Here is a 23,772-nt window from a genome sequence, read left to right on the forward strand (position 1 = left end):
CGAGAATAAAAGTCGTAATATTATGAGAATAAAGTCATAACTTTACGAGAAAAAAAGTCGTAATATTTTTTTCCTCAATGTGGCCCTAATACTCCGTCGTACCATAGACCTACAACAATGATAAATATAAATTAAAATGTAAACAAAAAACAGTTATTCATTTCCATTATTATAAATCCACAGGGAGCCACTGGAGAGGAGCTAAAGAGCCGCATGTGGCTCCAGAGCTGCAGGTTGCTGACCCTTGACCTAGTGTGATTTCCATACCATCTGTTTCGGAAATGTACACACACACCTTTAAACTGTGGCAAGATATTTGTAGATTTATCTTGGAAAATATTATCTGTGACTTTGAACTTCTTCTGAAAAATGTTTTTTTTTTTTTAAGGTTCAACACAATATATGAGAAAGAATATTTTTTTTAATGAATCTCATTATCAGGTGCAAAGTTTTACATTCATGAATTTAAATCTCACTTTAATGTTTTCAAGAAAGAAATGGAAATATATATTAAGAGAATATCCTCTGCAAAAAACAAAAATAGTAAAACTGAGTTTGGGCTCCCATTTTAATGTTTTTACTTAAGTTACTATGATTTTTTTATTCTTTTATATTAACCCCTGGCATGTTTTGTGTCTTATGTTACTTTTTTTTATTTATTTATTTTATTTTTATGATTGTTTTCATTTATCCCTTCATTTAATTTATATGTATTGTTTACGTATTTATTGATTTAACTGTTCTTTGTATTGTTTAGAAATTTAGAATAAAGTCTATTGAAATATATATTAAAAATCTTTAAAACCATAGGGGTGGTATATATTAGAAAAAAAGGTCAGAGTGCCATTTTAGATCACCTTGTAATGCAAAATAAAAGTAATCTCAGAACAAACCTTAACAGGTAAACAGGGTTTCACACAAAGACTAGCAGATTACATTATTACCATCTGATCATTTACATTTAGTCAAAATGCTCTAAAAAAATATATATATTTTTCTGGATTAGTAGTTTTCCAGTCTAAGCAGCACCTTCTTTTTTCATCTGATGATCCCAGTTAAACCAGTGTGTCTGTCTCACATATTATACACTTCATACAAATCAAAGATATGCTTTTGAAGACAGCTAAGGACAAAGATAAATTAAAAGAATATCCTTTACTCTTAAATGACCAGGAAATCCTCAGAGAAGCACTTTAGAAGAACAATTAAAGATATATGCTTCTGATTTAAAGTGATGGAGATGCAGATCCAGTTACATGCTTACCAATACCAGAAAGAAGTTTATTCAAGTGTGCTATTAGTATACTTCTTTTAAACTTAAAATAAGAGAGTATAATTTACGTTTACTTTTTATGTTCTTATGAGAGATATACTTAACAAAAGTATACATAAGTATACTTGGCTCATACTGACAAGTATACAGAAAAGTCTAAGTATACTTGGCTTATAGGCCTTCTTGTACTTGTACTTTTGATCAAGATATACTTAATTAAGTATTCTTCCCTTATAGTCTTACAGAAAGGTATACTTGGCTTGTAGTTGTGCTTACTGCCCCTAAAGGAACAATCATACTACTACTACTACTACTACTACTGAAATACAAAAGTATCTTAATGGTCCACAGTCACAAACATTGTTGGACACTAACACATGAACACTGTACTTTTTGGTATTTTCCCCATTTTTTTTTAACAAAAGACAGATTTCACAATGTTTCATCAGAGCTTCAAACTGTGACACTAGGTGGCGTCATTGTTCCGTGGAGATGCAGACAGTCTGTGTCAAATAGTAAACATCATGTCTAGTGTTTGAATAAAGTGGATACCACTTGAAAATACTTTTTAAAAACTTGCAATCCACAATTAACCCCTTACCATTCCGCCCTCTTTTTTAGAGGGGTAGGGCTGGGGGGATTGAATAGAGAGCACTTCTGTTCTGGAAACTGCTCAGAAAACCCCTTATAGTCAATAAACCTAAGAAAGCCATCCATCCTCAGAATGCCCTAGGTTTCTAGTTTGTGCTTGTAAAGTTTCATTAGGTTGCGATTATCCTAGAGGTCACAACAGGTAATTTTAAACAGTCAGGTAAAGTTTAAAAAAATGGTTTCACTACAATGAAATGGCTACTACCAGGATTTACATCATCAAATACACCATTTTACTATAGACAGATATGACACATTTATATTGTATTCAAAAAACTGCGTGTTTTTTTCCCTACTGCATGTGATTATCATAAAGTGGGCATGTCTGTAAAGGGGAGACTCGTGGGTACCCATAGAACCCATTTTCATTCACATATCTTGAGGTCAGAGGTCAAGGGACCCCTTTGAAAATCGCTTTGCCAGTTTTTTCTCGCCAAAATTTTGCGGAAGTTCGTAGCATTATTTAGCAATCTTCCCGACAAGCTAGTATGACATGGTTGGTACCAATGGATTCCTTAGGTTTGCTAGTTTCTTATAATCCCAGTATCTTCACTAGCTTTAAAACTCAGCTTGCAACAACCTCTAAAAGACAGAATAGCGGCCGGGGCGAGCCGTTGCAGTTTTAAAGGATTAAATCTGAGCTAAACTTATTGTATAACAGGTAAAATATATCAGAGTCGCATTTTAGTCTGATCTACACAATATTATCATGACTAATTGACTTTATTACAATACTAGAATCATGGCATTGACATACTTTCTCCATAATTGAGGTCGTAGGTAAGGTCATCAATTAGGTAAATCTTTTATATAATCCCTTATAGTAAACTTTAGAGCTCACAAATGTGAGACAGCCAGTCTTTGACATTCAGTAAATATGTTGATCTCATGGTCATTTAACTGTAAGAAAATACAAACAAAATAGCTTTTACAATTCGTATTATTACAGTAAAATATGTGGAGACACTTTATCTTGACAGTAATTGTTGGTAAACCGATCACACATTTGTCACAATCACTCACAGTTTGTCTGCTACACATCACAGACTCAATGTCTCTCTACAGTTAGCACTTAACAGGTAGACACGAGCATACAGGGGCTCTTTCCCTTCTCCTCCTCCTCTTCATCGCCCTCCCCCTGCCTCTGGTTTGGTTTCTCTTGGTGACGACAACAAAGATGACAAGTGCTGCCAACATAACAGCTGTTATTAGGAGGCAACCTCCGAAGACCAATATGGCTTTGTTGTCGAACATCCATGCACATACAGAGCAGGGTTCATGCAGCTCACTAAACCTGCAGGTCTGCACACTGTTATCCTCGGGGAATCCTCCATGAGTGATGATTTCTCTGTAGACGGCGATGGAGGCTTTGGCTTTAGATTGGTGGTGGGTTGAGGTGAAGAGGCCAAACTGGGGGGCGTGTCGATCTTGCAGTTTCCACACGTAGAAGCCCTGCAGGTTGACGCCATCTAATTGGCGAGCTGGAGACAAATAGAATAAAGGAGAAAAGTGAGATACGAATCACTCGTTGGCTCTCTAATCCCTCTTCCTATTCGAGCAATATGAATATACTGTATTTTACCATTAAAAAAACAACCAAATGTTAAGAGTACATGCCCTGAGGTTAAACCGTGTTACAAACAACACATATACAGGTGAGCTAAAGGCCATAAAGGGCAAAGTATGAACACTATCGCTGTACTGTTTTTCTCTCCTCCCCTCTCTCTTTTATGATCTTCATGGTGATTCATTAAATCCGGGTTTTATAGCAGGAAGCTATATGGTCATAAAACCTGTATTGCCTCTATTGTATCTGTGCCTCTGTCTCAACACCCTGAACACTATAGAGGTCCATTTTTTTCCTACTGAAAAATGATTCTGGATCGAAGAGGAACATTACTGGATGGAGATGTAAGATCTGAAATGCAATCCCCACCTTTTAAGGCCTCTTGTAGATAACTCCTGAGAAAGTGTTGCCTGACTTTGTCCTCCACCGGAGCCTGGTCGTCAACCCCACTGGCTGTGACAATGATAGGCAGAGCCCCACCATATCTCTGGCTCACCCAGTTCAGGATCTTCCGCAGGCCCCAGGGTACGAGAGCCTGCCCCAGACCGGAGGAGGGCCAGGTGGGATCAGAAAGGATCAGACAGTCGTGATCAGGGAGGTGTTTCTGCTGAACATTGGCGTGTGTGTGGGGATATGGAGAGACCAAACGGGTGGTAAAATGGTTCAGTGCGATAAAACTCAATGCTCCTCTCAGCTCCTCCCTCTCAGTCTCAGTAAAGCTAGGAAGAGGGGATCCAGGGAGGCCCATCACTCGAGCTCTCTCCTCCAGGTATGCTTTCATTTCTTGCGGATAGTCCCCCTTGTTGTGCTTCTCCTCATATCTAGTCCCGAGCAACGGGTCTAAGAAGCGACCCAGCTCAAACAAAAGGAATCTCTGTGCCGCTGCCGTATGCGACTCCAGGAAGGGGTTTGCAGGTTTGGCCCAGTCGGCATGTAATGCGAGTGACACCAGTGCTCTCTGTTGAGCTGAGTGTTCCCTCTCGTACAGCCTCCAGGCTTTTGCGTGAGCCAGAAGAAGGTTATGAGCTGCCTGATGCTTCTCTTTCCCACTGGAATAAACATCTACCAGTCTGTTTGGCTCATTGACGGTGATCCAGTAGGGAACCCAGGACCCCAACTGCTCGTAACACAGTGCTGCATATTCCTGAAAGGCCTCCACTGTGGTGTAGTTGAGCCAACCACCGGAGGCATGCAGTGGCCCAGGCAGGCCCAGATTTGGAGCTCTGTGTGTGGGGTAGTAGAGAATAACGACAGCCTGCAGGTCCAGCTTCTTGAGCTCGGTCAGAACACAGCGGTAGTACCTTTGAGATGTAATAACAATGTAGAATCAGCAGTTAATGGGTGTAGACAGAAAGAGATACTGAGTCAGATATCATCTTTAAATGTCGGACTATGTTATAGAGAATTGAATTCAAATGAATCAAATTGTGCTGAATTTGGGAAACTCCATGTTTGCGTGTTTGTGTGTTTCTACCTCAGAGCTTCAGTGTTCACATTAGAGAGGTCTCCCTGGGGTAAAATCAGAGACCAGTTCAGAGCGAAGCGGTAGTGAGTTGCCCCAGTGGACGCAAACAGACGTAGATGACCACGAATGGCCAAGAAGTCGGTGCACTGGGCTCGTCTGGTGTGGATCTTCACCCCTGGGACTGGACGCAGCGATCCGTCTCCTGTCAGGTTCCAGCTGTACAAATTTGGGTCAGTGAATTGCGGTGAGAATGGGTAGAAGTGGACCTACAATAACCAAAAAAGACATAAAAGAATATCAGCAAATATAGACATTCATTTAACTTTCTTTTGTCTTGTCTTCTCATTTTCTCTTTCTTCTTACCTGTAAAATGGAGTCAGCGATACCCCAATGAAATTCGCAGGGGAATCGGCCTCTGATCTCTCTGGAGGTTTCATCACCGGGGAAACCGTTGTCAGTGACAATATGCCTGTAGTACTGAGCAGTGGTCTTGGGGGTCCTGGGTCGGTTTGGTTGGCTGAAGTCGATGTAGAAAAGGCCTCGCCTAACAGTGAAGCCATAATTCCACTCAAATCCATCCACCAGTGACCAGGCGGAGTAGCCAAACACCTGCACACCATCAAACTTGATAGCTGTAAAAGAAAACACAGCATTTTTTAGCATATTTTTTTACTGACTTCATTACATTGTAAAAAAAATTTATTTGTTTGTTCCTTCCACTTCTTCTCCTACCTTGCAGGACCTGGTTGATAAACCTCTTCATCAGATAAATAGCCACTGTGTCCTCCTTTCCCACACTGGCTTCAGAAAACCAGCCTCCCTCGGTCACCAGCACCTTCGGGTCCCCATACTCCAGCTTTATCCAGCCTAGGACGCGCCTCAGGTCCGGGGTCACTGTCTGCCCATACTGGACCAAGACCCGGCCCAGACGGAGGTTGTTGGGCCCGAAGGACAAAGCAAAAAAGTCAGCTGTTGTCTTTACCCAGAGCTTCTCCTCGGGGGAGAATGTGGGCAAAAGGGCCCCGTGCTGGATTTTTAGAGAGACTGGGTAGTCCCCATCACCGAAGATGGGGTTGGCAAACCAGCCGAGGACTGCCTCTATTGACTGCTGGCAAAGCTCAACGTTAGCAGCTGTGGCTTGGCCTCTTTGAGGCTCAACCCAGTGGGATCCCAAAACAATGGACACTTTACCCTTCTGAGTTGGACGGAAGTAGGTGTTGTAGGTGTGCCATGCTTTGGCGTGAGCCTGCAAATCACAGCAGAGACACATTTACACACAATGACAATAGTACAATAGGCCTTTTTCGCAGAAGACATTTTGACATGCTGCTGTAGGAAAAGCACATGGGTAAATAATGAAATGAATAATGGCTGATTTTCATTTCAGGGTCCTGGTATTGTCCATGCTGGCTCACTGTCACTTGAACACAATGGAGCCATCATTCATATTTTTAGTAGTACTAGTGTGCTTTTCCTACTATGACAAGTCAAAATGTCTGCTGTGAAAAATCTGGCTTTTAAAAACACTGTAAATCTTTAACAGAGGGCATATCTCCCCCGCAGCTGCACTATCACCTGAATTTTTTTTTTAAGGACAGAAAACTTTTATAAATGTTTAATACACATCTGGAACCAAATCTGCATTAAATGACAGACTGAGAGACAGTCATGTAGAATGTATTCATTTAATATAAGCGCTTTAAAGAAAATAAGAAAAGAATCACTTGTTCCTCTGTGGTGATTTGGGCTTAGTTATTTATAGTTATTTATAGTTTCTTGAGATATTAAGACATAACTTCCTTAGGGGAAGTACTAGAGTAATCATGAAAACAATATTTTAGGCACCAGAGAGTCGCTACTTGGTATCTGCATGGTGTTAGCTGTTCACATATTATCTGTGCTAGATTGCCTAAACGTGAGTGAATATTAATGAGGCATATCTCCGTGACTTCCTGTCACACGCTGTGTCGCTCCAGCACAGAACTGCTGATGTGGAGGACTTTGACCTCAATGTTCACCTCAATCTTTAAGTGTCCTGTTTACTGATCACAAACCTGTCAAAATAAAATATGATCAACGGGTCATCGAGGAGATGTAATAAAAAAGTGAGCATTGAGGCTTTGCACTTGGCTGCACCAGTAATATGTTACAATGCAATAAATCCATTGTCTTAATTTGATTTATTTCAATTGCAACAAGAGCGCTGGTGCGGTCTGTGCTTGCATCACTGGCTTGCAGATGCAAACATTCATTGACCATCATAAACTGATATAGCTGCAGCTGCAGCTGAGGTTCAAAGTTTACAGACAGTCAATATCATTAGAGGAATTCTTCATGCACTCATGTCTACAGCCCAGGCATAAAGCACAATATGACTATATCAATCTACAGAAATCAAGTGACCCTGTCTAACTTACCCTGATCAGGTTGTGGGCCACAATGAGAGAGCCAGCGGGACCCCCTGTTTCTCCAGGAGCATGCACACCTGTCCCATACCCCTGCACAGCCACCAGGTATGGATTATGCATTGTGAGCCAGTACCTAACACGACTCCCAAATGTGTGGAAACAAAAGGCAGCGTACTCCTCAAACAGTCCCACCACTGTGTCATTTCTCCAGCCTCCATAGTGCTCCTGCAGGACTTGTGGCAGGTCCCAGTGATGGAGGGTGACGATGGGCTCTATTTTCTTTTCCAGAAGCCTCCCTATGAGACGGCTGTAATGCTCCACAGCAGCCGTATTGGGCTGACCTCTGGCATTCCCATCAGGAAAGAGTCTGGGCCAGGAGAGAGAGAAAGAGTATGAGCTTACACCCAGATACTCCAGTGCCTCCACATCTTCTTCCCAGCGGTTGTAGCTGTCACTAGCCACATTGGCAGTCTCGGAGTGGGTGAAATGATCCCAGATAGATGGGCTTTTCCCCTCCTGATCCCAGGCTCCCTCTGTCTGGAAGGCAGATGTCCCCGAACCCCAAAGGAATCCTGAAGGGAAGGTGTCATGAAGGAAAGACTGGTCTTTGATGATGGGATCCGGCTTGGGCTGCTGCCAAATCTCCCTGCCGTCCCCAAGAGAGCAGGCTGCCTTGTTCCAAGCACACACCAGCAACAGGAGGGAGAGTAAGAGTGTGGGAGGAGAAGGATGGTTCAGCATACTGAAGGAGTCCACCTTGTTTCAGAAATCCACTTGAAGGAAGGAGCTGGTGTCAGTCAGAGCAATTGCTCTGTTCAATATCGTAAATCCTCTTGAGGAAGACAAGAGAGCCATTATGGTGGAGGAGAATGATCACAGCCAGGAGAGAGTATAACATCTGAAGCTTCAAGGTGCTGCGTTATCCATCTGACAACCTGGTCACACTTCCCTATCTCTCCCTCGGTGTACTTGTGCTCCCACTCAGCCCCTCCCTACCACATGATGTCCACACTTACAAAGGTTGACTCATATCCACACACACACACACACACACACACACACACACACACACACACACACACACACACACACACACACACACACACACACACACACACTTGTGTCACCACACTTTTGAGAAGTATCCGGTGAATTATTTCCACCTGTAATTCCAAAAAACACTCCTTTAATTATATCACCAAATCATGAAAAGACAATTTCAAAGAGAGGAGGAACACTTAAAGAGGATATTCATGAGGACACACATGCAGCTCTAAACATGCTGTTGATTGCTGTAAAAAGGTTCTTGTGTCAATAATTAGCTTGTACTCTGATCTTAGCTCCATAACTAAGAAGTAGTTCACATTGTGGTCTCTGTTTCCAACAAACACATACAGATGCGTTGCCTTCTTAAACTAAGTTTTTCATAATTATTATTTATTTACTTATTTATTATTATTTTATACTTATTTTATTTTCTTATTTACTTTTTTAAATATCATTATTTTTTTTATTGTACTTGTCTACCTGGTTTAAATATGTCTTGTCTGCCTTGTTTTATTATGTATTCAAAACCACTATAAATAAAATGTTCCAAGATATTAAAGGTCTTATTGATAACATTTTTATATAATAAAATATTTAAAAAAAAAAAAATCTGCAGAGACTTTAGAAATGTGCCGGATAAAAGTATGGCTTTTCCTGAAAGAAAAAAATCATTATGATTGGGAATTAATGTGGAAAAAACAGATAAATGGCTGAAATTGACGGTCAGTGCCTGGCAACGACTTGTTGTGAAGTAAATGCAATGGAAGGGCAGAATGTTATCAATAGCACCTTTAAGTATTTCAGCGCTGAAACATAACATGTTTCACAAATGAGTTAATGGATTTCATTTTTCCAATATGAATTCACATGTTCAACACATATTAAGGACATTTATCGAAAAACAAGGAAGGACAATGCAATGTACTGCAGCCTGAAAATGAAAACAACAACAACAACAGGCTGTTCTCTGTTGTCTTATGGCCAGAAGCTGCTAAGCACGTCCGCAATGGTCTTCCAAGATTTGATCAAACCATGCCAGGGTGAGAACAGCAACACCAGCTCATATCGCCTTATTCAATTTAGCTCCACTCGCTGTATGAGTAACAGTCAGTGACCCGAGGAAACAGCAGTGCTGCCGGACTACAAACATTGCTGGGAAGTGTGTGATTGTGTGAGTGTCCATCTGTCTGTACACACGCCTCCAGATCACAATAAAACAAAGAGCCCCTTCCTCATCCTTCTTCATTAAAGGCAGTGTCTATAGCTGCGTAGAGTAAACAGTGTAGTTGCCCAGGACACCCTTTGCTTTAAGGCATTAGTGGGATAAGTTAATCGAGTTGAAATGGTCGTCTACCACCCAGACTGACCTCAGTGTGGTCGCTAAGATACTAAAGAGAAGACACCTGAGAGGTGCAAATGTGCCATTCATGCAACACCCTTACAGAGTACGACATATTACATAGAATATGGTAATAGTTTGTAGGATGGTATGTTTGTGGCTTGATTCATTTAAGAACCAAGGCAGAGGAACGACAACTTTTACAAACACAGGCCGCCAAATAAGAGCATGAAAAAAACAGTAAGATACTCAAATCTAAATTTGAAGAACTGAGTAGACTTTAATACATTCTCTCCCTACATGTTGACAAAATATCTTATCATGAAGCATAATAAATAGTAGTTCCCTCCAGTGAAAAAGGACTTTACAGTAACTAAAAAGGGAAGTGAAAAAAGGATGTGCGAGAGAAAAGCGTGGTAGTTCTTGCTTTTATTTCAATGTCTGTATCCTGTCAGGATTTTATTAACTGTAACATTAGCAGAGGTTGTGGCAGAAAGGCAAATGAGAAGAAGAGAAGCAGCTAGCGGTCTACAGAGCTGATGATTGTCTTTTGATCAATTCTGTTTTGGATTGCTGGTGTGCTTTTTCCACGCTTTTTCAGCATTTAAGTAATTTCGTACCTCGGCGACTGAGATATTTTTTATATACTTAAAGACTGAGCTGTTTTTTGAGACTGTCCACTGGAAATATATTCAGATATGATGCGCGGCAACATGTCGATCATTTAAAAACTCAACAAATTAACAACACATTAAGCTGCAGTGCTTCTGCTAAAACATCCAGCACAGGTTAGTGCACTCTTTTGTCTTTCTATTTACTGTATAGTGGTTGGATTTTATTGGATTTAGAACTTTGTTTAAAATGTTATTTTACCTCCATGGTCTGTGTAGATTGAGATGCCACTGTGGCCAAAAGAGCAGAATAATTCGATTACACAAGTCAACACACAGACAGAAGAAATGAAGAGTCTAGAAAAGCATTAAAAAAAAACTTTAGAAACATAACGATTGAAACTATGCATTAATCTCTAATGCGTTTGCTCAATTCATTATTTGATTTAATTTATCTGACTATGAATTTTTAAAAAAATATCTGTATTTAAATGTGTTATGGGGATGCAGAAGTAATCCTAAATTAGACTGATCAAACATCATTTATTTTCAAACCAAAGACTTCCTGTTTCTGCAGATCAAATTAGGACAAAACTAAACAAATTACATCCTACCCTCATGAAGTTAATAATGTTCAGTTTTTGTTTATTCTGCTTTAGAGAGGTTTACACTGACTATTTTGTCCATTACTATTTGTTTCTATTACTTAGTCCACTATGAGGGTAGGCTAAATAACAGAAACACCTCCTTGTGTAATGCAAAACAGTTCAACAGCACCAACTAAATCCTTCATACTGACCATAAAGTTGAATCACACTTCTCTAAAACCGTTTCAACAAAAAACGGAACAATATAAGATTTATTATAGGACTGTTTTACTGGACTGCATTCGTTTTAGCTCGGTGTACCTCATGCATAAATAAATGTTTACTTCCTTACTTTTATCCTGCAGGCAAACAATGAGGCCTGTGACCGCTGCTCTCTTGGCAGCAGTCATGTTGATGGGACTCCAGCTGCTGAGTGCTTCGTTCCCTGACGGCTACGTAGACCTCTCATCCAAAAACCTCTCCTCCGTCCCAAGAGGCCTGCCACAGAAGGTTGAGTTTCTCGACCTCTCATGCAACCACATACAGCATCTCCGCCGAGGAGACTTCAGAAACACCTCTCTCCTGAGGATCCTCAACGTTTCGTGGAACAGTTTGGAGGACATCGATCCGGGGACGTTCCTCGACACGCCGCTCCTGGAGGATCTGGACCTGTCGCACAACAGACTGAGGAATCTGTCGGATCAGCGGTACCTGCTCCACGCAGAGAACCTGCTGGTACTGAATTTGGCCAGCAACAGGTTTCTCACAATGACACTGGGGAGTGAGTTCAGCTCCCTGGTAAAACTGAAGAGATTGACACTTGGAGCACAAAACATCAATGCGGGTGATTTCAAGAATATTGCTGAAGTGAAACTGCGTACACTGACCCTTTCCCTGGAGAATGATCTTGGTTATGCAGCAGGCAGCCTGAACGATGTTCATGCTCAAAGGCTTCAGATAGGCTTCACTAGTTATCAAGTAATTAACCGTTTTCTGGTTTCTGACGCCCTGTCACTCTTTGTTGAAGTGGAGTTGATGGATTTGACACGCGGCTACAAAGACCTGAGTGAGCAGTTGAGCGAGAGAGTAGAAATCCTCACATCTCATCTTTATCTCACCAACATATCAATCGAGTGGGCCGACTTGACTCACTGTGTGAATGGGATTCTGCGTACATCCATCGCCCATCTGACCGCCACTGATGTGGCCATGTACAAATTGCCTTATCAAGACACTAATGTGACCCCGACGACTAGAATGAAGTCCTTCACAGCCAGAAGGGCAAGGGTCAAGGAATTCTTCTTTTCACAGGAGGCTGTATACAACTTTTTTATCAACATACCGGTGGAGAGTTTAGCAATCGTTGAAAGTTCACTCATACACATGACATGCCCAAAGTCTCAGAGTCCTATCCATTATCTGGACTTCTCCTATTGCGCTCTATCTGACTCCATGTTCTCCAGAGTGGAGGGTCAACGATTTGTTGAATGTGAGACTCTGGATAACGTGAGGAACTTGACTCTGGTTGGCAACAATCTTAAGAGCCTCCAGACGGTGAGCAAACGTGTGCAATACATGAAGTCCCTGCAACATCTGGACGTCAGCCTCAACTCTCTGGTTTACGATGGTGTCGGAGAATGCGTCTGGCCACCAAACATCACCAACATGACTATGGCGTCTAACGGTCTGACAGACTCCGTTTTTAAATGTCTACCAAAAGGAACACAAACACTGGACCTCCAGAACAACCAGGTTTCTGTGATACCTTCATCCGTCTTGAAACTGGTAAACCTTTCAACTCTGAATCTAAATGCCAACAGGGTGCGGGATCTGCCTGTATGTAACGGTTTCCCCATACTGAATGAGCTTCTGCTCAAGTCAAATTCCCTCCATGCGCCGTCTGTGAGCAAGCTGAAGAGCTGCCCCAAACTGGAAACCCTGGATATCAGTCACAACCCCTTCATCTGCACCTGCGCTCTGAGGGGTTTCATAAGTTTGGGCATCAAGTCTGAAAAGAAGAAAAGTCACACAGGAATTGAATTGTTGAGTTGGCCATTAGACTATTACTGCACCTATCCAGAGGTTGTTAGACACTCCACCTTGAAAGACATCTCCATCCCATTGGTCTCCTGTAATGTCGGCCTTCTAGCCGCCAGCATCTTGTGCCCAGCAGTGGTAGTGATTATCGCAGTTGTGACCCTGTGCCATCGGTTGGACGTTCCCTGGTATATGGGCATGATCTGGCAGTGGACCAGAGCCAAACATCGCGCCAGAATGCGTCAAGTTCGACCCGAAGATCTGGTGGGAGTTGAGTTTCATGCTTTTGTGTCCTACAGCCAGCATGACGCGGATTGGGTGCAGAATTCCCTCCTTCCCAACCTTGAAGGCGCCTTAGGAGGGCTCCGAATCTGTCATCACGAGAAGAACTTTGTGCCGGGAAAGACAATTATTGAGAACATCATCGCCTGTGTGGAGAAAAGCCGACGCTCCGTGTTTGTGCTCTCCGGTCACTTCGTCAAGAGCGAGTGGTGCCATTACGAGCTGTACTTCGCCACCCACCAACGCCTTGGTTGGGGCACAGATAGCGTTGTGCTGGTGCTGCTCAAGCCTCTGCCTCAATACCTGATCCCATCCAAGTACTACCAGCTGAAGTCCATGATGGGCCGGCACACATACTTGGAGTGGCCTCAGGACAGGGCTAAGCACAGGCTGTTCTGGGCGAATCTCAGAGCTGCCCTACAGGCGGACCTGCCGGAGCCAGTGATAGAACTAGAGGAGTGACTGTGGGAGGCAGACTTGAAAAGAAAGAGGAAGTGGGAAGAGGAAGTGGGAATGGGATGGAAGTGAGAGTCTGGCCCAATCCCAATGTTCCCCCTAAGGCCTTAAACCCTGAACCCTCAGGGGCTTGACTGATGTCACCTACGTGGTTAAGTGTGAGAAGCTGTAAAGGCTTGAAATGGTATAAATATGAATGGGACAGCTCTTTGAGGTGACATATCACCGACGCCAATTGTGGGTTTTTATTTTACATTTTTTTTACTGCCTGAACCGTCAAAAAAATCAATTTACTTGTTTTTGTCAAACTTCATTAAGCAGCTGTGTAATATAGTCTAATGCTTGTATTAATCTGATTTCATGTGTTTTTTTATGTCCCATCTTAAATCCTTATTGTTAATGTTTCTGTGTGAATTTAAATAGGCCTGGCTGAACACCCATGTGCCGTCCTCTTTGTTTACCTTTTTAACATCACGGGGCTTCCCCTGGTAACCATGTGTTTAACGTCACAACGCTATGAGTTGTGGGTAATTCCCTCAGGCAAAGAAATGCAGACTTACGGAAAGTGTTCATAAAGGGCTCCAAATGTCTGCGAGAGAGCCCCCAAGAACTTGATGATTTGACTGTGGGACAGCCCTAAACCCTCACAGACTTTGCAGGAATGCACCTTTAAAGTCTGTGAGTGTGGACATTGTGATTGGGCCTTTGAAAGAGGGAACATGGTAGGAGTAAAAACGTGGGTTCTCTGGAGCAAAAGAGAAGTGTGTACATTTTCTAGTATTCTTTCTTTAACACATGAGCATACGCTCTGGAGCTATAGTGTCTAATTTTCAATATTGTACAATGCGCTGAAGATAAACTGACTTCTTGTAAGCTATAAATCATATGGCAACTTCTTCTTTAAACCATTCAGAGGACATTTAATGGAAACATTTATATAAAGTAACACTTCAAGTTTGTAACAAAAACAATAAACTTTACCCAAGAATATCAAAAAATGCACTTCATTCTTTTGTCAATACTGACGCCCACAAAATGTCACAATATGATTAAACCACTTCAAATGTGGTTGAGCACATGTTGAGAAGAAGAACTACACACATACTATGAAAACAGCATGAGCATTGACTGTATATTTACTCCAACTCTCTGAGAAGAGAGATCCACTTTAAGGCAAAGAGACGTATTCTTTGTCTTAAGCGTTCAGTGATGGATGTTAAAGACAAGAGAGCAAGAAATGTGTCCTGTGTTTGGGGGTCATAAAGTCAGTCCAGCTGCATTAAAACTCTGCCTGGAATATCAACTATGAAAAGGTTCAAAAGGCCAGGTGGCCAGGTGTCAAGGAAGAGACTGGATGATCATGATTTTCTCGTTGATGCAGAAACGGTGAAGTACAGTGTACAGGTTCTCTGCACAACGCGACACCTGCCTCTCCATGGCCAGACGGAAATCTTCCTTCACTCCTTTGGTGATTCCGCGAGTCACTGTGTGGTGTCTGAAAGAAATACAAAGATAAAGAAAGATAAACAAACGTACATATGGTCAGAGATGTATTATTATGAAAGGATTTGAGATCGATGCAAGATCAAATCATGGAAACAGCATGTTACTGTTTCCTTAATATGTCATCATCGAAAATAAAAAAAACACATAAAACATGTTCACAAATGAAATGAGATCAAGTGTTATGAAAAGGCAAAAAACTAAATTGACTGCACGACAAGACCAACATTATCCTCAAATAACAACAACAACAACAACAACAACACTGATGACCACAGAAAGACGAGCAATGGCTCAAATAAACAAACGCCGACAGCAAATCAAACTAATTCTTGATGTAAAATGACAGGCCCAAATCAAAACTGCGGGGATGACAAGCCTTGAAGTTGGGAATGAAGGAAGGGTGGCTGGTGTAGGGGGGAGGGGAAGGATGGGACTGTGGGAGGAGGGGCCTGGGGTACCTGTCCATCGTCTGCACCCCTTGTAGCAGAAGGGTATTTAACTCCAGCCCCAGGGTGGGACTAGGGTTCCTGAGGGATTCAACATTTAACAACTCTCAGTCAGTGAGGGTGCATTCAAGTGTCTTAACTTCTACAGCAATGAACGAAGGAGTTTTGATAGCGAAGCGTTATTTTTAACCATAAACCCCTTCTCTTTCTAATGCCCGCTCCGTTAACAGCATTTTCAGTTCGAAGTACATTTTTTCCACACACAGGCCATGTCTACTTAAGATCATCAATCAATATCACTGTTCTCTTTAAAAACAGCAACAGAACGGGAGTGCGCAGAGTCACGATGCAAACTGAAACAGTTTCTGAAAGGGAGGCGCTTACTTGATCAGCATTCCCTGATTGGGCAGCAGCTCCAGTTGAATCCTCCCACCTTCTGGAGTACGCAGGTATGCAAACTCCTCCAGCATGTCAATGTCTGACAGATATCATCAGGAAACTAACATCCAGGATAAGAGAACACACACACAAAGTAACCACAAAGTAATTGGTCTATATATATATTATTTGGCAGTTCATTCATTTCAGGCTTGTGTGAGTAGTTACACAAAAAAGGATACTGGTGACATAGTTGAAGAAATTCTCATACTGGAAACTGCCTTGCTGGCAGATCTTATCCACTGCCTTTAAAAACAGCATCTCGCCCTGTGGCCAGTCGTGCTGCAGGAGCACCACCACGTGACCGAGGGACAGGTCGTCACGACCGTCTGTGAAGGCACGGAGCTGAATGCACAACGTAAGGAAAAAGAGAAAGGTGGCTATGAGGCTTAATCGACACAAATAGTCACAGTCCAACATTAAAAATAATGGACTCCAACCTGTAAAAACCATGCATTTACACAGACTTGTTTAGCTGAAGTACCTTGAAGCAGGCTAACATCAGCTGGAGACAGAAAGGTAACATAGCTTTGCTGGTGCAGGGAAGCAATCTCAGGTCATTACCTAGATATGACAAAAATAAAAGAATTCACTGCATAGTGTTCGGATGTAATCACGTTACATATTTCTCTGTCACATAGGATTTCTGTATCAACCAGGTACAAAAGGTATATAGATGTCAATTTTAAATAACACATTAACAATCTATTCATAAGTCAGAACCAGTGACTGAACATTGTTTTACAAAAGCAGGAAGTGTTTACCTTTCCTCATTTTGGGCTTGCCTCTACCCTGATCATCTGGGCTCTTCGTTGGTTCTAGGCTCGGGGACAACAGCCCACCGACGACATCAAGCAGCTTCTCGCAGGCCATCTGATTAACACATACAGTACCATACATGCATCACGTGTCTAAACAGGGCAGGGATATTAATAACATTTTGTACAAAAAAATCATTAAAATAAATTGTCTGCATTTATTCTGTCTTTTGTACTCTAAGTCCTGTTGTAATCACACGTTGTCTGTGTATTCTAGAAATATTTTTGCCAGGCCAAAACCTAATCTGAAAATAATTGGTGACAAGTTTTTACATCTGGGAAAGTTTATAGATAATTTTTGTATGTATGTCAAATAATGATACATAATAAAGCTTTGCATGTCCAAAATGTTTGATAAATGAAGAAGCTTTGGGGCAAACTAATCACATATCAGTTAGTAGGAATGGTTAAATTGATAAATGTACGTCTGAACATAATCTCTGAAATCTGAACTCAGCAGCTGCAGCAGCTGTGTGCCTCTAAAATTGACCTAAACTATGACGCCACCTGCAGGTCAGTTGGTGTTATAGATTCATTTTTGGAGCATGGCCCAAATAGCATTATGTTCTTTTTTTTGTAAAATAGCTCCAACTTCAGCAGATGTTATAATATGTTGAAAGCAAAACAGCTTCTTATATGCATACAGACATCAATATAACAAGATTAAAACAACAGATATCTGTAGAAGTGTCATTAAATAACAGAGACTGTAAATCCATTTCAAAAGGATGCAAAAGGTACAACAATTACTGCTCAATACAATAATATAACACAATATATTTGAGCCAGGTGTGCATTCAGCAACCCGATAGAGAAGAGTGTTATTGTTGTTTGTGTGTGTGTGTGTACCCTGTACTCTCCCAGTGCGTAGTGGCAGGACGCCTGCTGGATGAGAGCCCTGTGGTGCTCCAGACTGGCCTGACCTGAGGGGCTCTGCTGGCCAGGCTGAGGCTGCTGCACTGCAGCCATCTGGTGCAGGCTAGAGATGGCCTTACGGTACTGTCCCTGGAGACACACACAGTCACACTGTCAGCATATAGTCACAGACAACTCATGAGGCACATGGAAAGATATATTATTTATAAATATCTCACAATTAGGAAAACTATATGTTGTATTAATTCCATTAAATTCCCCTCAGTTTAATCCGCTCGTTGTCATCAGCTGTAATATGTTTCATAACCTCTATTTGTCCCATTATTTAAATATTGCATAAATTAAGACATATGTATTGCTATATCTCCATTCTCCTCAAATGACTACATTTCCTCACAGACAGACACAATAAAGTACAAACTGATGAAATACAAACATCTGATAAAAGGGCAGCAGGTGTCTTTGTCACAAGCAAATAAAAAAAAAATCATAAATCATCATAACTGTTTCTTGCCTGGTATATGATCGTGTCGGAGAGGAATATTCTGAACCACAGCCAGCTGTCCGTCTTCCAAGAGGCACAGATCTTCTTGAACTCTGTGAAAATGTTACAACAACAAATGATTAAGACTTTTATTCCTATATCCCTCCTTAAAGAGAATTAAAGACAGCTGTATGAAGTTTTTGTTGAGAATTAATTTCATGTCGTGTTTTATTGCCCCATGTACAGTGACAAAAACTCTGATTTGTTTTGGTTGTCTGAAGGTAATATGATTGTTTTGGCTCTTCAATGTGGAATTTTTTGTTGTAGCAAGATTTATAGAAAATGCATGGTAACTAAGACAGAGAACACTGTATCCAAAATAATAAGACTTTTTTTTATGGAAATTTAATGTTTTGAAATGTTCTCCTTTTGAATTTGTGGAACTGTATGATTTGTCATGTGGTCATCCTAGTTGTTGTCGCTGTCCAGTGTCAAAAAATATAAGACATAAGAATACATCTGTTGTGTTTCCCAATTTATGATCTTGTGTCGGACTGAGAAGTTGTGTCTTGGTGGGTAAAACAAAAACACATATGAACAGAAGAGGTGTTTACCAGTTTCCAGGCCGTCGTGGGAGTGAAGAAGGTCCCAGCTCTCCCTCGCTGTGCGGAAGCTCTCCAGAGTCTCTGACCAGCTGGGCATATCAGTCTTGTTCACCAAAATGTGTCGACCGCGACCTTTTCCCAACCCTTCCTCATCATCTGAGCTCTACAATGACACACGCACACACACAGAGTAACAAACAAAAGCAGATACAACGCAAACTATAGTCACCTACTTAAGAACACATACACAACAACATTGCAATGTCTTTCTTGGCTAGAAACATCGAAATGATTTCTGATCTGTCCTCACCATCGTCTTCTCTCTGCCATCCGCCAGTTTGCGTTTCTTATGTGCGTGTTTCAATGCTCCTCTTTCCATCTCCACATCATTATACACCGAGCTCAAATCCTCGACAAGGATCCACGGCCCCGAGCTCAACGCATTCACACCTGCCAAACATAAACCAGTCATTTGATCTTTATACCTTTCATTGAAAAGACAATAGAGATTGCACATCCTGAAGAACTTAGAGCGAGATGAACAAACAAAGATAGAGGCTGACCCTGGAACAGTGCAGGCTGCACAGATGAGACATAGAGGAAGGCGCTGCGGAAGAGGATGAGCGCAGCACAGATGACCACTTGGCTGCAGCAGCGGGACCTCGTGTCTCCTTCCAGACCAGGCAGGTAGCGACACAGCTCCTTCACTCTCAGCAGCATGTCCACATAACTCCTAGAGCATAAAGGTACACACACAAAATAAGAAACGCCCCCTTTAAAAACATGTATGTGTATATAACATCTGTAAGTATTCAACTGGAATATAACTGATCTAAACAGTCTCTTTCCCTATGCCTCTCACTTTTACAGACTTCTTAACACATGATGCAACCATCATTTGCACACACATTAACATATAACATATAATTAATATTGAGATTCTATGTTAATTGATGACTATTATGTAACATAAGGTAATGTATACGTAGTACAAGCAAATTTGCACGATTGAATATTCCTACACTACTATTCATATCAATATTTTTTGTATGTATTGTATTGAAAACATAATGTGCTGCCATGCAACAACATTTCATTATGATCTACTCTGACTCCTGTGGGGCGTCTCTTTCTCTTATATGGGCTGAAAGTGACAATAGACTTAATATCAGAGACACCTCTCTCTATAATGTAGCACAATTCAACAGCACCGCAAAACTACAGCCTCCAAAATGACCATAAAGTTGAATCAACACCTCTATGGCCTTCATGAAGGATTTATTGCAGCGCTGTTGTACTAGACTGCATTCATTTAAACTGGTTGTTCCTAATGTTACTATGTTACAAGAGTCACCTGAATACAAAACAACCATGAAACACAGTACTGGCTGATTGCCATGCACACAAATAGATTACCTACCTCTGTCCCATGTCTCCCTGCCACTCGCAGCGTGCTCCGACCACAGCGAGGATATCCAACAGCCTCTCCCAAGGTTCTGCTACCACCGACGACTTTTCCGACAGGCCGTCAATCACGTAACGCTGGGAGCCGCGGGACACAGTGGGAGACTTCAGAGATCCACCTTCCTGAGCGCCTGAAACAAAGAGTGAAAGGAAGAGAAAAGAAAATGTAAAGCAGGCAGTGAGTACACAAAAATATGTAGATAGACCGTACTTCATCTTGAGGGTTTAAAGTCTCACACTGGGTTAGCACTAAGAGAAAAGGAAAGAGCAACATCAACAGAGTGCAGCTTTACCCTGTATCTGTACATCAGGTGAGGGTCCACGGGTAACATAGCCGATGTAGAATTCAGCTGCTTTCAGCATGTACTTCTGCATCAGACTGGCTGGCAAGCGCATGTCCATGTTGTTTATGACCAACGGAAGGACATCACACACTGTAATGATAAGAAAGAATTAGTGTGAAAGTCAAATAGCAAGTTTTCTTTTTATGAAAAGCAAGTGTTAATGTGTTGTGTTTCACTCACCAAAAAGCTTTCTGAAGCAGTTGACAGGAGTCTCCACATTCTCTGACGCCTCCGCCTCCAACAAAGATTCTCCCAGATTGACCTAAACATACAGCAGAAGGTTAGCAGTGACTGTTTTAGTGCCATTTAGTCTAGGTTTCAAATGTCAACTAGTGTAATGTAATTATTACATACTCCATGTTGGACCACGGACTCTGGAAAGCGCTTAAGAAGAAGGAGCAGCATCTCTGCCTTCTCCAAAGTGTTGAAACACTGCTCTGTGGCTTTCAGTAGCATCTCACACTGCACACGACCAGGCAGTGTCTCAAAAAGCCCTGGGGGGAGACAAACACACACATAAAAATGTAGACACTCTTCAGATTTCCAAAACAAACACTGTTCCTCACACTTCATTGTCACACTCCTGCCAGTGAAGTTAAACTCCTCTCACCTCGTAGAAACTGTGCATGTTTGTCCTGAGAGTCACTACGCAGTGCAGCTGTGATGACGCTGATCTCTCGCCAAACAATGGGCTGATCTGGAAAGTTTATAAACCTAAAGAATAGGCAAAATCATTAGCAACTGTTAGCTCAGACTCAGCACTTGACATCAACACTACAGACAGGGTCTAAATATTAAGTTCTTTCCTCACGTGCCACTGTGGCAGGTCACTGAACATTTCTACTAGCCACACAATTGTTTAGTCTGCCACTTCTGAAGTCTATGTAGAACGCTTTAGAATCGTAAACACTAGGACTGTGTATTGGCAAGACTCTGGCGATAAGATACGTATCACAATACAGAGGTTACGATGCAATATATTGCGATACTGTAAGTAAGGCGATATATTGCGATTTTTTTTAATCTAATTTTAGGAAAACTATCATAGTATAAATAACACTGCTATATGCATAAAATCTGAGCATAAAAAATTATGTTTTTTTTATGCAATCAGAATAGTAGGATCTGCATTTGCATATCTTTGCAAATAAATTAAATTATTTCCCGAGTTAATCTTTGCATTTGTGAGAATTAATACAGTATCACAAAACACAATATTGCAATACTCAATATTTTTCGTCCACCCCTAGTGAACACTGAGTCAGTCGTAACAGACAGTAGAAATATGGATCATGTAACCTTATTCCCAGACTATTTTCAATTTAGGAATTTCTTTTTAAAACTAATATTTCTTAATATAAGGAAAACCTATCTGCCAATGGTGGCAGGTGACCTGAAAGTGTTACCTGCCACAGCCAACATTTACCCTGTATGTGGCAGGTGCTAATTTCATTCCCTGACTAGTCAAGTCAAATTTATTTCTATAGCACAATTAAAACAACATGAGCTGACCAAAGAGCTTTACAGACATAGGCAGAATAAAAACAGATCAACAGAGCAGACAACAAAATCACACACATCCACAGACAGAGACTAAGATAAAATCCATGAGTAAAAGACTGTGATAATGAGCATTAGTAATCACAATTCAAGTACATTCAAAAGCCAAAGAAAAGAGGTGTGTCTTGAGCTGTGCTTTGAAAGACTCTGTAGAGGGAGCAGATCTGATGTGGTAGCACTACAGAGATAGTAAACACTGTAACTCACATGTCATACAGCAGTCTCCCTGCAGAGGCTGTCCTCTCTGCATTGCGTTCAATGATGTACATCTCATACTGTGAAAACAAAGTCAACCAGATTAAATAACAATGGACTCATAACAGATCCACATGTTTCAAACAATGCTGCTTGACTGACACATTTAGAGGAATGCATCCTGGGTGGTTTGACTATAAGCTGCAGAGAGAAACCCTTAATGTGTACCTGTATGTTGAAGTCTGCAGGGTACAGGGTCCTGGCTGTGATGAGCCAGGCTTTAGCTGCACAGGGGTCATCAGAGACCAGCTCTCGGGCTCTCTTCACCAGAAACTCACAGTCCTTTTGAGCTGACATGTTTACATTAAGTGCTGAAGGCTACAGCTGTTTCACCAGACCATGCACTGTTATTCAATCATCTCATTATACATGTTAACAACCATGAAGATCAAGAAAAAGGAGATCAACTAAAAGAAAGACGTTCTGGAATTCACCAGTCAAACCGTTTCTATACCGACACCGAGCGACACACAGCGTTACGATAATGACGTCACAGCGCTGTCGTAAAAAAGAAAATGTCGCAAGTACATCCTGGTTTACGACGAACAGAAAACAAGGCGAAAAATAGTTCAGTTTTTTGGCATTTTATTGTTCTTTTAATACATCCATGGCGTCGAAGCCATCTGGGATGATTCGCCAACCCAAACTACGCACTATTAACATCGTATAACACCATTAAGTTAAGTGTAAAAGGTGAAATCATCTTCTGAAGTCAGTTTGTAGCAACATGACCACTAGTGATGGGAATTCCGTCTCTTTTTAGTGAGCCAGATCATTTGGCTCAGCTCACCAAGAAGAGCCGGCTCTTTCGGCTCCTAAACGGCTCTTCATTTTACCACTTCTGCCTTTTATAAATCAGCCAAATTTAGCGCTGTTTTTTTTTTTTTTACCTACGATTAGTATGTGTCGACATATATTACTTAAATTTTTCAATATAATTATACTAAACCTTATAATTTCCAGAATATCATAATTTGACATGCTGCTTCGTTTCCGACTGTCACTCATCTTGTCTGCTGGACGTCATTAACACAACATTCAGTCACAGTTTGTGCATGGAGTGCCTGTGGCGCGGAGAAGATTGTCCTATCATTCTGCCTTGAATTAATTAAAGGGACTGTTTGTAAGAATCAGAAATGCTTGTTAACAGCGACACCTGTGGCCGTTAAGTCAACGAAAGTCAGTGTCGGGCTCGCGCTTGTGCTCGCTCTACATAGACATCTGTTTTGAGCATTGCTCAAAACAGTGAGGCG

General features: G+C 41.5%; 3 protein-coding genes across 5 annotated transcripts; 1 reads left to right on the forward strand and 2 right to left on the reverse strand.

Moving 5' to 3' along the window:
- Positions 1-842: 842 nt before the first annotated feature.
- Positions 843-9,009, reverse strand: klb (klotho beta). The gene is made up of 6 exons (XM_074648978.1): positions 7,374-9,009; positions 5,689-6,202; positions 5,320-5,588; positions 4,966-5,222; positions 3,861-4,792; positions 843-3,405 (listed from the first exon to the last, which is right to left on the reverse strand). Exons 1-6 carry the CDS (start codon positions 8,103-8,105, stop codon positions 2,990-2,992), a joined length of 3,120 nt encoding a protein of 1,039 aa, XP_074505079.1. The 5' UTR covers positions 8,106-9,009; the 3' UTR covers positions 843-2,989.
- Positions 9,010-10,229: 1,220 nt separating this feature from the next.
- Positions 10,230-14,341, forward strand: tlr1 (toll-like receptor 1). Of its 2 annotated transcripts, none has more exons than XM_074648986.1 (2): positions 10,230-10,538; positions 11,314-14,341. In XM_074648986.1, exon 2 carries the CDS (start codon positions 11,321-11,323, stop codon positions 13,727-13,729), a length of 2,409 nt encoding a protein of 802 aa, XP_074505087.1. In that variant the 5' UTR covers positions 10,230-10,538; positions 11,314-11,320; the 3' UTR covers positions 13,730-14,341. The 2 variants fall into 2 exon arrangements, with proteins under 2 accessions (XP_074505087.1, XP_074505088.1); XM_074648987.1 differs by having other exon boundaries at positions 10,230-10,366; positions 11,326-14,341.
- A 281-nt stretch (positions 14,342-14,622) lies between these two features.
- ints10 (integrator complex subunit 10) lies at positions 14,623-23,274 on the reverse strand. 2 transcript variants are annotated; one of them, XM_074648988.1, is made up of 18 exons: positions 22,688-23,274; positions 22,472-22,539; positions 21,315-21,418; positions 21,059-21,198; positions 20,885-20,966; positions 20,654-20,794; positions 20,317-20,491; positions 19,460-19,629; positions 19,207-19,346; positions 18,906-19,059; positions 18,322-18,404; positions 17,781-17,936; positions 16,878-16,986; positions 16,598-16,677; positions 16,296-16,458; positions 16,060-16,153; positions 15,688-15,756; positions 14,623-15,218 (listed from the first exon to the last, which is right to left on the reverse strand). In XM_074648988.1, exons 1-18 carry the CDS (start codon positions 22,814-22,816, stop codon positions 15,062-15,064), a joined length of 2,214 nt encoding a protein of 737 aa, XP_074505089.1. In that variant the 5' UTR covers positions 22,817-23,274; the 3' UTR covers positions 14,623-15,061. The 2 variants fall into 2 exon arrangements, with proteins under 2 accessions (XP_074505089.1, XP_074505090.1); XM_074648989.1 differs by lacking the exon at positions 15,688-15,756.
- Between the last annotated feature and the right edge of the window lie 498 nt (positions 23,275-23,772).

The sequence above is a fragment of the Sebastes fasciatus genome, chromosome 10, assembly GCF_043250625.1.
Source record: "Sebastes fasciatus isolate fSebFas1 chromosome 10, fSebFas1.pri, whole genome shotgun sequence".
NCBI classification, from domain to species: Eukaryota; Metazoa; Chordata; class Actinopteri; order Perciformes; family Sebastidae; genus Sebastes; species Sebastes fasciatus.